General features: G+C 49.9%; 1 protein-coding gene and 1 long non-coding RNA gene across 4 annotated transcripts; one reads left to right on the plus strand and one right to left on the minus strand.

The window, feature by feature from the left end:
• Window positions 1-690: 690 nt before the first annotated feature.
• LOC128827546 (uncharacterized) lies at window positions 691-10,773 on the minus strand. Of its 3 annotated transcripts, none has more exons than XR_008442975.1 (4): window positions 10,592-10,773; window positions 9,980-10,096; window positions 9,312-9,360; window positions 691-5,055 (listed from the first exon to the last, which is right to left on the minus strand). It is a non-coding gene; the product is annotated as an uncharacterized LOC128827546 (long non-coding RNA). The 3 variants fall into 3 exon arrangements; XR_008442976.1 differs by lacking the exon at window positions 10,592-10,773 and adding an exon at window positions 5,966-6,133 and having other exon boundaries at window positions 9,980-10,121; XR_008442974.1 differs by lacking the exon at window positions 10,592-10,773 and having other exon boundaries at window positions 9,980-10,121.
• On the plus strand, window positions 9,905-15,440 carry LOC128827535 (interferon-inducible GTPase 5-like). Its single transcript, XM_054011478.1, has 2 exons — window positions 9,905-10,024; window positions 13,930-15,440. The coding sequence occupies exon 2, from the start codon at window positions 13,976-13,978 to the stop codon at window positions 15,299-15,301; it is 1,326 nt and encodes a 441-aa protein (XP_053867453.1). The 5' UTR covers window positions 9,905-10,024; window positions 13,930-13,975; the 3' UTR covers window positions 15,302-15,440.
• The last annotated feature ends 243 nt before the right edge of the window (window positions 15,441-15,683 follow it).

Below are 15,683 nucleotides of genomic sequence, written 5' to 3' on the forward strand. Positions count from 1 at the left end.
CATGACACAAAATGGTGCAGAATCAGCCCAGTGCCTGATCTCAGCATATCCAGGGCTGCCGACAGAACTGCCAGGCCCCTGGGCAAGGTGGGAGGGCACATCTCCAGGCCTCCGGAAGTGGCGAGGCTTTGGGCAGAAGGGGGTGTTGGGACTAGACTCCCCCAGCTAACCCATCAGCGCTGCATGGCCCGTGCCACCCGGGGCTCTGCTGGTAATTTAAAGGGCCCAGGGCTCCGGCTGCTGCCAGAAGCCCTGGGTCCTTTTAAATCACTGGGCCCCGGGGCAGATGTCCCTTTGCCCCCTCACCCTCGTCGGGAGATAGCTTGGGAGGGGAACAATTCCCCATGTGTCTCTTTGTGCACCAGGCAGGGGTTGGGATTTCAGGGATAGGCTCTGCTTGGCAGAGGGCTGAGGAAGGGGTTACTGCGCTGCCCTGGGGAGAAGAGAAGAGGGCCTGCAATGGTTGTAATGATTCACTCTGCAGCTGTGGGGAGAGAACGGGGAAAATATCAGAAATACTGAACAGGGTTAATCTAGGATGTTTTCCCTTAGGGGAGGGACGAATCCTGTTCCACCCCAGGCTACAAGAACCCGCTCCCTGCTCAGCCCTGACCTCTGCCTCGCTAAAAACAGAAAACTCTTTAATCAGTAGAAAAAAGTCAGTCCCTTCTCTTTTTTTCAGCCCGTGAAGCAAAGTCCTGGGGAGTGTGGAAGAAACGGACTCCACTCTCCAGTTGGAAACAACAAAATCAGAGACAGCTTTATTCAGGACATGCAATTGCAAGGGAAGAGCACGGCTGACAGAGAGCATCTCTGCCTCAGTTTCTCCAAAGTACAAGCAAAATCACACAAACATTTATACCCCTTTGTGACATGCATTAATTAAAACCGTCTGCATTTTATTTAGGCTATTTGCTATCTACTGCAGTATTTTCTCACTTCCCCTTGGGGAGATAACTCAGTGGTTTGAGCACTAGCCTGATAAACCCAGGGTTGTGAGTTCAATCCTTGAGAGGGGCAATTTAGGGATCTGGGGCAAAATCAGTACTTGGTCCTGTTAGTGAAGGCAGGGGTCTGGCATCAATGACCTTTCAGCGTCCCTTCCAGTTCTAGGAGATGGGATATCTCCCTATATTATAAACATCATTATCTCAGGGCTTGGTCACAGTGACTATTCTGCTGTTTTCCACTCGCTTCTGACGTGGGCCCGGCTTCTACAGGTCTCGCCATATTAGGCTGAGACTTGACAGAACAGTTGTTCTGTCTCTGACACTTAAATGACTGCACTTAAACCCTCTCTTCCTTTCCCTGCTTCCACAGGAGTTTCCCCCCTAACTGCTGATTTTAAGTATTCTGGATTTTTTTCTTCAACAGCAAACAAAATATTTTAACAAAAAAGCATCTGTCCCTCGCTTCTCCCATTTATCTCCAGCCTTCTCCTTGTCCAGATCTATTCCGCCCCCCAACAATCTTCTATTCATTGAACTTTTTGAAACTTTGCACTTTTAGAGAGAGGTAAGGGATTGACTCTGTGTACACAAATTTGCAGAGGGACAATAGAGTTGAGGTCTGTTATTTCTCACCTCTCTATATTATTTATTTATTTAAAACATTTTTACTGTTAACAAGCATGTTACCTCTGAAGACACAAATCCACAGTTTGAAAACTGCAAAACTAAGCCTCTCTGACGGCATCTTCTAGACTGAGCACTGAGTCCCATTGGGTAGATAGAAAGATTAACCTAAATAATCTACACAGAAGCCCCTGGAACCCCATAAGATTGGGTTCTTCATTCCATGAACTGTTAGAACTCATTTACAAAACTTTTCTTAAACATGACATGAATATATTGTCTCATACGATAGAATTCGAATGTATAATCCCTATTCCATGATGAGATATAATGTATCTTTACGTGGGTTTTTTCCTCAAAACTCCGATTTAAATAAGGGTTGGTCCCTGGAGCAAGGGAGGGGCCGGGGTAAACTGCAAGTGCAACAGGGCTGGGGAGGGGTAAACAGGATCCCGGGCACGACCTGTGTAAATGTAACCCAGTTCCTGCACGGGGCAGGTTGCTTTCGAATGTTACTCTGCCCCAGGCAGTCTGCAAGGCTCCTTCTGGATATTTTGGTGCACAGCTAAGGAAATGCTCAGGCTCTGTGAAGGAAAAAGAAAGGTGGCCTTGTAATTGAAGACTTTATCGTCACACTATTTATGTACAGAGTGTCCAAGGGGAATGAGAGATGCTCTTTGCCAGTGGATTTCATGGATACTCGCTGACAGCAGAGGAAGGTTGAGACATGGGAACCTTATAAGTTCTGGAGGGTAGTAATCACAGAGCCTTCTGCCCTTGTCCTCTCCGGCATCTCTCAGTCCCGTCCCTCCACCCCTCTTTGTCCCAGTGCCAGCTGTCAGAAACAATTGCAGGAAAAGTTCTGCTCAGCACTGGGATGGAGCATACTCAGTACAGACAGTCTTCAGAGAATTTAGATGTCAAATTCTTAGGCTGCACATTTTACTGCACATCTGCAATCAAGAACTTTATTTGGGGCTGGGGGTCGGTTGCACTGGGAAGAACTTAAGTTGGCCAGTTTGGGAAGGGTTTTCACAGAGATGGTCAAGGCCTGTCCCTGGCATGTCCTCCTGCCAAAGCTCAGGTGTTGAGGTCCCTGCTCCAAAGCTTGGGGGCACTAGAGCTCCACAATGAAACCATTGTAAGAATTCTTCATCTGGAAAAACAATGTGCTTTTCCCCCCTTAGCTTCGCTCTTGGAAATGGCCCGAGCCATCCGAGCAGAAACGTACCAAAAATCTGCCTGAGGCAGATGCCTGTCCTAGGAAACTTCAGTTTGGCAAAGTTATAAGTAACTGAAAACAGGGGCTTATAATGTGAAGTGTTAGGCAACCATCCCAAGGTGACACGACCAGCTCTGCCTAGGGATATGTCTGCAGTAGAGAGGGAAGGTGTCATTTTCAGCTTGAGTAGACATACCCGCCCCAGTGTGGACGCTCAAACACAGGCTTGAAAACACTGAGGCCACAAGCTTGTGTCCCACAGACCCAGGTTTCTAGTGCAGTGTAGACGTGCCCTCTCTGACCTGTATCACCCCAAGTGCAGTCCTGCCCCTTTCATTGGCCCAGTTGGGACCTCCCATTCGGGCACAGGGAGGGGGAGGGAGGATTGGATCCACCTCAGTTACAGGGACCAGCAACCCTGTGACAGAGAACAAAAGACCAACACGTCTGACACCAACCCCATAACTAGTGGAGACTGGACTGAGGAGCGGGGGGGTGTTTCCTTCCTTCTCACATGTAATGTGACAGAAGAGAGAGAAACTGACTACGACTGGGGGACGGGAGGGAACAGCTGTTTTTTTTTCTTTTCAGTGAAGATTATTTTTACTTCAGCTGGAACCAGACAAAACTGAGGTCAAATTCGCAGCTTCTACAATTTCTTTGATCGCCCCACAGGAAAAGCTTAAGGGGACACTGTCCAATGAAATACCGAATTAAGCACACACTCCTCACCTGTGTTACTAATAATGCCGAGCAGAGGTACGGATTCTCAGCAACACTATGGCCTGGCCTACACTTAAAAATTAGATCAACCCAGATATCTTGTACTGGGCTGTGAAATATGTCACACCCTGAGCACCGAAGTTAGGTTAACCTAACCGCTGGTGTAGAAGTGGCTAAATTGACAGAAGAATTCTTCTGTCGGCTTAGCTCCTGTCTCTTGGAAAGGTGGATTAAAGACATCAATGGAAAAAAACCCTTTTGTTGATGTAGGAATCAGTTGGGGGCTGATCTAAAACCTCTCCAGCGCATCATCAAAGATCTACAACCTATCCTAAAAGATGATCCCTCACTCTCACAGATCTTGGGAGACAGACCTGTCCTCGCTTACAGACAACCCCCCCAACCTAAAGCAAATACTCACCAGCAACCACACATCACTGAACAAAACCACTAACCCAGGAACCTATCCTTGTAACAAAGCCCGATGCCAACTCTGTCCACATATCTATTCAAGTGACATCATCAGGGCCGGCGCTTCCATTTAGGCGACCTAGGCGGTCGCCTAGGGCACCAGGATTTGGGGTGGCAGCAATTCGGTGGCGGGGGGTCCTTCACTCGCTCCAGGACCCGCCACCAAAGTGCCCCGAAGACCGGGAGCGTGGAAGGACACCCCCCCCCCCCACCGCAGAATTGCCGCCAACAACCGGGAGCGCGGAAGGACCCCCGCCTAGGGCACCAAAAACCCTGGCGCTGCTCCTGGACATCATCATAGGACCTAATCATATCGGCCACGCCATCAGGGGTTCGTTCACCTGCACATCTACCAATGTGATATATGCCATCATGTGCCAGCAATGCCCCTCTGCCATGTACATTGGCCAAACCGGACAGTCTCTACGCAAAAGAATTAATGGACACAAATCTGACATCAGGAATCAAAATACTCAAAAACCAGTGGGAGAACACTTTAACCTGTCTGGTCACTCCGTAACAGACCTGAGGGTGGCAATTTTGCAACAGAAAAGCTTCAAAAACAGACTCCAATGAGAAACCGCTGAGCTGGAATTGATATGCAAACTAGATACAATCAACTTAGGCTTGAATAGGGACTGGGAATGGCTGAGCCATTACAAACATTGAATCTATCTCACCTTGTAAGTATTCTCACACTTCTTATCAGCCTGTCTGTACTGGGCTAGCTTGATTATCACTTCAAAAAAAATTTCTCTTAATTGGCCTCTCAGAGTTGTTAAGACAACTCCCACTTTTTCATGCTCTCTGTATGTGTATATATATCTCCTCAATATATGTTCCATTCTATGCATCCGAAGAAGTGGGCTGTAGTCCACGAAAGCTTATGCTCAAATAAATGTGTTAGTCTCTAAGGTGCCACAAGTACTCCTGTTCCTATGTCTTTAATTTCCCCAAGATGGTCCCAGGAATGGCAGCACTCAGGGGTGGCAGGTAAGAGATGTTCTGCTGCAGGGTGGGTTGGTGAGATTGATTCTTGGTGTCCTTTTAGCAGCTTCTTCGTCGCTGCAAGTCAAAGGGACAAATGATTTTAAATGGTTGCTATGAAAATGGCTTCTAGCTACTCTGTGTTTACCATTCCACACTCAGCTCCACCCTGATAACCCAGCCAAAGACCACTCCAGGGGCTTTTCCTTAGAGCTGGGCAAAACTGTTTGGCCAAAACGTTGTTTATTTTTTTGCAAACAATGCAGGTTTGGTGACACTGAAATGTTTTGTGAATTTCAGTTGCTTTTGCCAAATTTTCCATTCGGGGGGGGCACACCCTAATTGCAGGAAAGAACAGACATGTTTTGTTTTGACATTTTGTAAATGAAAAGTTTCAAAGTGGCTTTTTGTTTCACAATTTCCACCGATTTCTTTAATTCCACAATGATTACAAAAATGGTAGAACTGAAATGTAACATTTCCTTTGTCCCAAACAAATTTTTAACTTGTTAATTAGCTGACAATTTTTAAAGTTCTGTTTTCGGCTGTGTTCCCCTGACTTTTCAAAATGGCCAACAAACTGCAAAATCCATTCTTTCCCCAGCTCTAGATGCATAGAGTCATAGGACTGGCAGAGAGCTCAAGAGGTTTTCTAGTCCAGTCCCCGGCACTCATGACGGGACAAAGTATTATTTAGATCTGAGGCCACACGTTGGGGGCTCATGTGGGGTCAAGTGTCCCCCTCAGCAGCTGGCCCAGGTGAGGAGCGAACCAGAGATGGAGAGGGGCCAGAGCCACTTCCCTCTGCTGGGATGCTGCCTGCTGCCCCATCCCAGCCCCACGCGTGGCTTTGACTGTCACTAAAAAACTGTTGTTTGTGTTAATGTATTTAGCTTTCTATGCAAAATCCTAAAGGGGCCGATTCAAGGTGCTGCCTGCCCCTGCCATAAGTTACAAAACCAGAAATAAAATGAACCAGCTCGCTAACCCAGGGCTATTTTCTGGGAGGGCCTGTGTGTTCCACAGCAGACAGCCGCCCGCCCCGTCTTCAGCCCACTCCCTTTGCTAGCAGAGCTCAAATGCAGGGCCGGATTAACTTTTTCTGGGCCCGGCGCCAGAAACAGGTAAAATCAGATCTTATACTGGAGTCCCATTTCTGTGGATTAAAATGGTGGTGGTTAAGCAGCGCCCCGTGCTCAGGTTCTGGGATGTCCTTTTCTGCAAAGAATTCAAATGTTATTATTTATGTAAACAGTTTAATTTGTGAAACATGGACCCATTTCAGGTTTTTTTTAATACGGTATACCAGGGTCGGCAACCTTTCAGACGTGGTGTGCCAAGTCTTCATTTATTCACTCTAATTTAAGGTTTTACATGCCAGTCATACATTTTAACATTTTTAGAAGGTCTCTTTCTATGAGTCTATACTATATAACTAAACTATTGTTGTATGTAAAGTAAATAAGGGTTTTAAAATGTTTAAGAAGCTTCATTTAAAATTCAATTAAAATGTAGAGCCCCCTGGACCGGGGGCCAGGACCTGGGCAGTGTGAGTGCCACTGAAAATCAGCTTGCGTGTCACTTTTGCCTATCCCTGCGGTATACCAATGGGCTAAGGCAGTCCACTATGGAGTAAGGGCCTATCCATTTTTATTCCAGTCAGTGACCCCTTTTTCCCATATTAAGGTACATGGCTTGGTCCTCTGTTTCCAACAAGGCTGCCTTGTGGGCCTTTGTTTCTGAATTTTGTTGTTCATGTGTTCGATGGCCGGATTAACCCTCTACTGACAGGTGGTTTTATTTTCTTGTAACTTTGAGCCATTGAAAATAATCATGCTGGGTTATATTAGAGCGCTCTCCTTCACCCTGTACCAGGTACCTAGGATCAATCTCTAGGCGCATTGGATGTCCAAACAGAATTTGAAAGGGTCGAATTTTTGTCCTTAGTCTATTACTGCTGTGGATGGCAGCCAACATCAGAGGCAGTTTATCCAGCCCGTCTTTCCCTGTGTGATTTACTACCCTCCAGAGCGCTTCCTTAATAGTGCGGTTCATGCGCTCTCCTTGGCCTGAGGCCGGTACGGTATGTGGAGTTTTTGTTTAATTCCCAAGGCTTGTATCAGTGTGGTAAAGATTTCTACTACAAAGGTTCCCCCATTGTCAGAATCTATTATTTCGGGGGTGCCACTACCTCATTAAAGAACTTTTTGGCACTACCCTGGTGCTGTTATCTTTCGTGGGAAATGCCTCCACCCATCCTGAAAAGGAATCGATTATCACCACTAAATACTGGAATCCTTCCTTCCTCCTTGGCAATTTATCAAGAACATCAATTTAACCCTGTGCCACGGCCCGAGCCTTCGTTGGTGCATCATGCGTTGCCAGTGCGGAGGACGAGCCTTGTCCTGAGCGCACCGCACATAGTGTCGCATCCATGTTTTAACATCATCTTTCATACACTCCCATTCTGCTACTTGCTGTAGCCTTCTTAAAGTGCCTTCCACTCCTTCATGCATCAACTGATGGGCTACGTTAAACAACTCCTGTCTTTTGGTTTTCCCTGGAACTCGGTCTGTAGCGCCATCTGTTGGCTCAGATGTGTCAGCACAGACGTCCCTTTTCTGATGTCTGGTTACAACCGCTATGTCGTGCTGTCGGGCTATTGTATCTACCTGGTTATTCCAGGCGGCCTCCATACCGTTCCTTTACTCCGGGCCGGCTCCAGGCACCAGCCAAGCAAGCTCATGCTTGGGACGGCAGATTCCCTCCAATCCTAGGATGGCATAGCCGCCCTTTTTCTTCCTTTTTTCTTTTGGTTCGCTGCTCCGGCCGCCCTGTAGGGGGTGGCGGAATGGAGGAGGGGAGCGCCCTGCTGGGAGCGGGCTGTGCGCTCCGTCTGCCCCAGCTAGTGCCAGGTCTGCAGCAAGCCTGGCAGTCTGCATCCTTCCCTCCTCGCTGACCTTCAATTCACCTGCAGGCGGGAGCGGCGTGGAGCCCTCCCGGTAGGCAACGCGGCGGGAAGAGCCGAGTGGCGAGCGCCCCGGCTGAAGGAAGCCCTGGCTGCCCCCCTTCTCTCTCTCCCCCCACTAGCTGGGGCGCACACTCCGCTGCCCTGGGGCATGTCTGCAGCGCAGGGAGTCCCGCTAGCTAGAGGGCAGACGTTGCCTGCCCAGCGGCTCGCCAGCACAGCTGGGGGAGGCAGCCGCAAGCCGCCAAGTAAGTGGCACTGAAAGTTTGCGCCCTGTATTTTTTTTCTTATTTTTTTTTTTTTTTGGCTTGGGGCGGCAAAAAAGCCAGAGCTGACCCTGCCTTTACTGTGTGACTTTACATGTCGCACCTTTAACTGGTTAGGGTTCTTTGTTAGCCATATTTCCATTCCTCTGAATATGCAACATCCTTTACATCTACTACTTTCCACCCATTCCTATACCAATCAGGTTGTGACAGGTTTGGTCACCGAGACCCCCCTTGGGACGGTCACCTGACGTGCTGAAGTTACCTCTGAGCCCGTTTTGATCCACTCAGCACAGGGGCTTCTCAGTTAACAGGGACTTTCCCAGCGCCCAGTGTTCAGCCTTTCTGGGAAATTTGCAATTTGTACAGTTCTAGCTTCTTCTGAGCTTTACTCTCACTCCGTTTGCTTACTTTTCTGTCCCTATTTCCCTTACCCGAAATAAGCAAACAGAAAATCACAAACCAGTAAGTACTTTGTCTGTTCTCCAGCCACCACACTTCAAACTCACTTAAAATCACTACCACTATCTCAAAGCAATCAGCTGTGCACAGACCCTGCTCGACTACGCCACTGTGACAGGTTCGGTCACAGACCCCCTTGGGACTGTCACCTGATGTGCTGAAGTTACCCCTGCCAGCTTGGGACTCCAGAACCCTGCCTTGTTGAGCCAGACACACTAGCCTGCTGCAACCGGACTGGACCGCCTGACTTGCACCGCTGCGTGGTACTTTCAAAAGGAACTTAGTGTCCCAAAAAGCAAAGAGGAAGATTGCACAGAATACAATTATGTTCAAAGTTGTTAGTGATACCAACTTCCCACTGCTCCTGGAAAAGCAACAGGTAATCGGTACGTAATCATTGCAAATCAGACCTCACACAGCAAACTCTTCACAGCTCAGGAATTAAGCAGGTGTAGGTGCATCACCTGCTCAGGCAGCTCTCTGCTATAAATGTACATCGGTACAACTACAAATCCACCCCCCTGAGCGATGCCCTGGAGTTACTCCACATTTACACAAACCGATGGATGGTTCACAAAGAACGATTTTCAAAATGTTGTAAGCTGGCCAAATCAAAATCAGATTTCAGCTGGACGCACCTGGCTGGAGTTCTGAATTTCCACTTTATACTTCCACCTTTGACCTGATCTGTTTCAAACAAAACAAAAACAAACACACAAAGAAATTTACAATAACCGAAGTGTATATTTTTTCACTATCTTTGCTGTCGGAAAAAAAGATAAAACTGTTTAATTGCTTAAATGTTCCAGAAAAAAAAAATTCACCCTCAGGTAACAGTCAGAGCTCTGTGCAGGTTGATTATAGACAATGCAGTGAAGAGGGGATTGAGGGAAAAGGGTAAGAAATGAAGTGTCAGACACTAAGCAGTTCCTGAGCCACTGTAGTGGGATCAGAATTCCCGGCCCCTCTGCTTGTAGAAGCAAAGAGGACAATGTGGGACTCACACACACGGATCTAAACCCCTTAAATCAATTGAAAAGTGTCTGGGTGGAGCTCACAGAAATTAGACTTGAACTTTTTTGTGTGTTGTTTTAATAGATTCCGTGGTACTTTCAAAAACAACAAGGAATCCAGTGGCACCTTAAAGACTAAGTCCTTGTTGTTTTTGTAGATACAGACTAACACAGCTACTCCGGATATTTTCAGTTTCCGTATTACTTCATTGCAGACTTACAGGAAGAGAGAGAGAGAGAGAGAGAGAGAGAGAGAGACAGCTGAAACACACACGATTACCCTATGTCTTTACCTTCCCCAAGAAGGTCCCAGGAACGGCAGCACTCAGGGGTGGAAGGTAAGAGATTTTCTGCTCCAGGGTGGGTTGGTGAGATTGATTCCTGGTGTCCTTTTAGCAGCTTCTTCGTGTCTGTAAGTTGAAGGGACAAACGATTGGAAATGATTGCTATGAAGGCCTCACTGAAAACAGCTTTTAGATACTCTGTGTTTACACATTCCACATTCAACGCCACCCTGATAACCCAGCCAAAGACCACTCCAGGGGCTTTTCCTTAGAGCTGGGCAGAACGGTTTGGCCAAAACATTCTGTGTGTGTGTAAAAAATGCAGGTTTGGTGACACTGAAATGTTTTGTGACTTTCAGTTGGTTTTGCCAAATTATTCGTTTCGGGGGGAAGGGCAGCCTAATTGCAGGAAAAAACAGACATGACATTTTGTAAATGAAAAATTTCAAAGTCGCTTTTTGTTTCCACAATGATTAAAAAAATGGCAGAACGCAAAGGAAACGTTTCCTTTGTCCCAAAACAAAACAAAAATTTAACTTGTTAATTAGCTGACAATTTTTAAAAGTTCTGTTTTCCACTCAACCCCAAATGCTTTTTATTCCCCTGAGTTTTCAAAATTACCAACAAACTGCAAAATCCATCCTTTCCCCAGCTCTAGATGCATAGAGTCATAGGACTGGCAGAGAGCTCAAGAGGTTTTCTAGTCCAGGCCCCGGCACTCATGACAGGACAAAGTATTATTTAGACCCGAGGCCCCAGGTCGGGGGAGGGAGGGGGTCATGTGGGTCAAGTGTCCCCCAGCAGCTGGCCTGGGTGGGGAGCGGACCAGAGCCGGAGAGACGGGGCAGGGCCAGAGCCTCTTCCGTCTGCTGGGACGCTGCCTGCTGCCCACCCCCTCCCCAGGCGTGTCACTAAAATTTGTTGTTTATGTAGCTTTGTTTTCAAAATCCTAAAGGGGCTGATTCAAGGTGCTGCGTGCACCTGCCATAAGTTACAAAACCAGAAATAAAATGAACCAGCTCGCTAACCCGGGGCTAGTTTCTGGGGGGGCCTGTGTGTTCCACAGCAGACAGCCGCCCACCCCGTCTTCAGCCCACTTCCTTTGCTAGCAGAGCTCAAATGCAGGGCCGGATTAACTTTTTCTGGGCCCGGCGCCAAACATATTTGTGGGGCAAGATGCAAGGGGGCGGGATGGTCAGTCTCCAGAGTGAGGGGCGGGCTGGGGGCAATGCGGCACAGCGTGGGGGGAGCAGCCCCGCTCTGCACAGTCCAGCAGGAGGGCCCTGTTTACAAACCTGCAGCTGCCAGATGCACACTGGCCTGCCCAGCCCTGTGCTGTCAGCATCTCCCTTCCCCTTGAGGGTGGGCCCATACCACACCGTCCCCCTGCCCAGTGCCCCACTCTTATGCCCAGTGCCCCCTCACCCAGAGACCTCCACCACAGATCTTTATGTCCAGCCCCGACCCCTCCCAGAAACCTCCCCCACTGGCCTCCCACCACAACTACACAACACCCTGAACACCACACTGCTCGCCCAGCGCCCCCCCCCATAGACTGCCCCACTGCCCACCACCTTCCTCACGGTCCCACCATCACAGCTGCACAGCGCCCCATATTCCTGAGGGGCTTCTGCACCCCAAAATTAAAAATTCTGCGCACAATTCTGCAAAGTGTATTTGTCAATAAATAGATGTGGAGGCTCCAACATGGCAGTAGGGAGCATAGGCCACTGGTTGCATGGAGCTGGGAGATCACCCCCACCCCACCCCGGGACAGGGACCCGGCAGTGAGGCTGCACCCGACCCTGACACAGTGCAAGGGCCAGGCCTGCCCCAGAAACACCTGGGGCCCTGTCCCCCTGTGCCAGGCTCAGTCCGGCAGCTGGATCCAGCAGAGGGACTAGGTGTGGGGGGATCCAGGTGGGGGTAGGAGAGTTCTCTGTGGGGCAATCTGGGTGCGGGTGGCTCAGTGGGGGATCTGGATGCACAGAAGCTCATTGGGGGGTTCCAGGTACAGGGGCAATGGGACTCTGCAGGGGGTCCAGGTGCAGATGTTTGGGGCTCAGTGGGGAGGGTGTCAGGGGGGCTCATTGGGGTGGTACAGAGGCAGGGGAGGTGGGGCTTGTCAGGGTGAGGGTTCGATGGGTCTGCTTAGCAGGGGAGCCCCAGCTTCTGTCAAGGGGATGCCTTCCACATGCTGGGCTCCAGCGTCCCCCATCCTCTTCTCTTCCCCATCCCATGCCCCTTCCCCACTGCCCCATCTCCTCCCCACCCCACCCCCTTTCTTCCCCACTGCCTCTTTCCCCCTAGCCCCAGCCTGCCCCTGCCCTTCCCCCCCCTAGGCACTCACTGTTGTACAGAAAACAGGAGGCTCCCAGCACACAGCAGGGGAGCGCAACCAGCACTAGGACCCAGAAAGTGGCATCCTCTGAGCAGCACCCTCTTTTTTCAGCCGGGCAGCTCTGTGCTTGCAGAAAGGGGGGGGGCTCCGTGTGCCCCCCATGCCTCGCCCCTGTTTGGGGGCACTGCACCCCAAGCTAAGCCCCTGGGCGTTCTCAGCTGCAGGGGATCTGTTTTCATTCCCCTAGGAGTACCCTCCCCAGAACTCCCACTGCCCCCCAGAGACCCACTGCCCCAGGCCCTTCCTGCCCCCCAGCCACACTCTCCGGGGGGCCGGCTGGAAGTGCCTATGTTCATGCCTGGGCTGATCCCGCAGCACTGCTGGGGCCGGGCAAGGATCCCTCTGGCCCCTCGGAAGTGGCACAACCAGCCAGGACAGAGCGGGAGCTCGGCCTGCCCCCCTCCGGACTCACATGCCTGGAGGGGCCCAGTAGGGCCGTCCCTAGATATTGTGGTGCCCTATACAGCCCCCCCCGTGGTGGGGAATTAGCCCCAGGCCTACACGGGGGGGGGGAGGGGCTGCGCCCAAGGTCTGTGGGGGCCAGAAGCCAGCTTGTGGGGCTGGGGGGAAACTGCCTCCCAGCACAAGCCAGTGGGTGCTCACGCCCCCTCACCCCCAGCCCTGCCCCAACTCCACCCTTTCCCCACCCCTGTCCCCATTCCAACCCCTACCCCAAAGTCTCCGCCACAACTCCACCTCCTCCCTGCCCCTATTAGACTCCTTCCCCAAATCTCCGTCCCGGCCCCGCCTCTTCCCCGAGCTTGCCGAGTTCCCCCTTCTCCCCCCTCCCTCCCAGCTGGGCGAAACAGCTGTTTCAAGGCACAAGTGCTGGGACCTAGGGGGGAAAAGCGGGCACATGGCGTGCTCAGGGGAAGAGGTGGAGGCGGAGGTGAGCTGGGTGGGGAGCTGCCGGTGGGTGCAGAGCACCCACCAATTTTTCCTTGTGGGTGCTCCAGCCCCGGAGCACCCACAGAGTCGGCGCCTATGACTCAGTGGGTACGTCTACACTGCAATAAAACATCTGCAGCTGGTCCACGTCCCCCGCGGGGCCCAGAACCGGGATCCTGCCCAAGCCCAGACGTCTGCACTGTAATTTTATTGCTCCTCATCCCAAGCCCCCGGAGCCCGAGTCAGCTGACACGGGCCACCCACGGGTGTCTTATTGCCGTGTAGACGAACCCAGTGTGTCTATTTCCCCATTCGGCTTGTCCAATGGACAAACCAACAGAGAAATGCCATCAAGTTGCATGTAGGACCTCACTTTGCTTGGCCAAAATATAATAGTCCTAATAATACAATAATTAAAGGGCAGCTCCCCAGCTGGGGTCAATGGGCCGTAGCTCCATTGGAGTCAATGGGGCCAGATCCCAGCTGGGGTCAATGGGCCGTAGTTCCACTGGGGAGATTGGGGACTGATTCCCAGCTGGGATAAAACAGCCGTAGCTCCAGGATCTGGGCCTAGGTCTTGAGGACGTATGGTAGATATAACGGCAGGGTCATATGGGAGATTCATTCCATTTATTTTTAATAACTGAAATATTTGTTCTCCTTTTCAAAGGCAGGAAGCTTAGGTCGATTGAGCAGCTCCCAGGAAGGTTCAGTAAATGTCCATTGACCCAGTCGTGGTTGGGAATAAATCTCCCACTATGAGCGAAGAAGAATTCAAAGTTGCTGTCCAAGGAGGAAACCTTAAAGAAGCAGCTTCGATAGCACAGCGGATGATGAAGTCACCCGGATTATTCGAAATTGCCGTTGTTGGAGAGTCGGGCTCTGGAAAGTCATCGTTTATCAATGCCTTCCTGGGCTTAGCTGATGATGATATAGGCGCCACTGAGGTCGGGATGGTGGAAACAACAGAGTTGTCAACCCTATATTCACATCCTGAATACCCTAACGTTTTCTTATGGGATCTTCCAGGAATTGGAACACAACATTTTCAGTCAGTTGAACACAAGATGACTGATACATACGTCTCAGGATATGATTTTTTCCTTATTGTCACTGCTACACGCTTCAGAGATATCCATGCCAACCTGGCACGGAAGATCCAGGAGAACGCGAAGAAGTTTTATTTTGTGCGCTCCAAAGTGGACCAAGACTTGGGGGCTGAAAAGAGAAAAATAAACTTTAGTGAGGCGAGAACCCTGCAGCAGATCAGAGAAAACTGTCAAGCCCATCTACAAAGAGCAGGAGTGAATGACCCTCAGGTTTTTCTCCTCTCCAGCTGGGAATCTGACAAGCATGATTTTCCCCTCCTGAAGGAAACTCTGGATAAAGAACTCCGCCATGCTATGTTGCAAAACCTGCTGGATACCTCATGCAGGACCCTGCAAGAGAAGAAAACAGACATGCAGAAGACCACACAGAAATCAGCTACCTTGTCGGGCGGTCCTCGTGCTATTCTTCTTCCGGGTCTCTCTCTTGTTGCTGACACAGCTGCCTTGGTGGATTGCATGAGAAATTACTGCAAAAAGTTTGGCCTGAATTCTGACTCCCTCTCTGCACTCGCTGAGCAGGTTGGGAAGCGGGAGGAAGATCTGAAGGCCGTGATAAAGTCTCCACTGGCCACAGAAATAACAACTGACCTTGTACTGAAGCTGCTGGAGAAGTGTGCAGGTGAGGGAGTGACGTATCTGACTTACTTTGCCTGGAGTATGCCAGTGGTCGGGTCACTGTTTTCTGCACAGGTTTCTTTTGGCACAACAGTGTTTATGCTGGATAACTTTATAAGCGACCTTGCTGAAGATACCCAAAGAGTCCTGGCAAAGGCTTTGGAGGGAGAAGAGAAAAAGTCAAAACAACATCACCAAGAAATCAATTTGCCTGTAATGCATGAAAAAAAAACAACCAATCCAATCTCAGCTGGAGGCAGGTGTGACACTGGCAGACCAGATGCCAGCTCATGCCAAGACTCTAGGCCTCAGCCCTGACAAATTCGTAGCTGGAAACCAGTCTGTGTGTGAGGATTGTTAATATAGCTGTTAAGCATACAAAAATGTGTTCAGACGTTAGGAAATACTTCTGAGTTGCTGCCTGCGTGAATCTCACTTTTAATGTCTGCATCCCCTGCTATATGTAAGGTAATACTTGAGGGCTCTGTAAAAATGTTTGCTCTGAAACTATAAACCCAGTCAGGAAAGAAACCTCATCAGGTGTGATATACTGGTTTGCCCCGGGAGGGGTTATCTCCTGCCCATCAGGAAGGCTTATTGTTCTATTTTTACAACAGGCTACAGAAAAGCGAAGTCAGTGCAAACTAAAATGTCATACAATGACTTGTTTAGACTGCTGTCACGGACTCACAGATCGTGC

This window comes from Malaclemys terrapin, chromosome 21 (genome assembly GCF_027887155.1).
Source record: "Malaclemys terrapin pileata isolate rMalTer1 chromosome 21, rMalTer1.hap1, whole genome shotgun sequence".
In the NCBI taxonomy this organism is placed as follows: domain Eukaryota; kingdom Metazoa; phylum Chordata; order Testudines; family Emydidae; genus Malaclemys; species Malaclemys terrapin.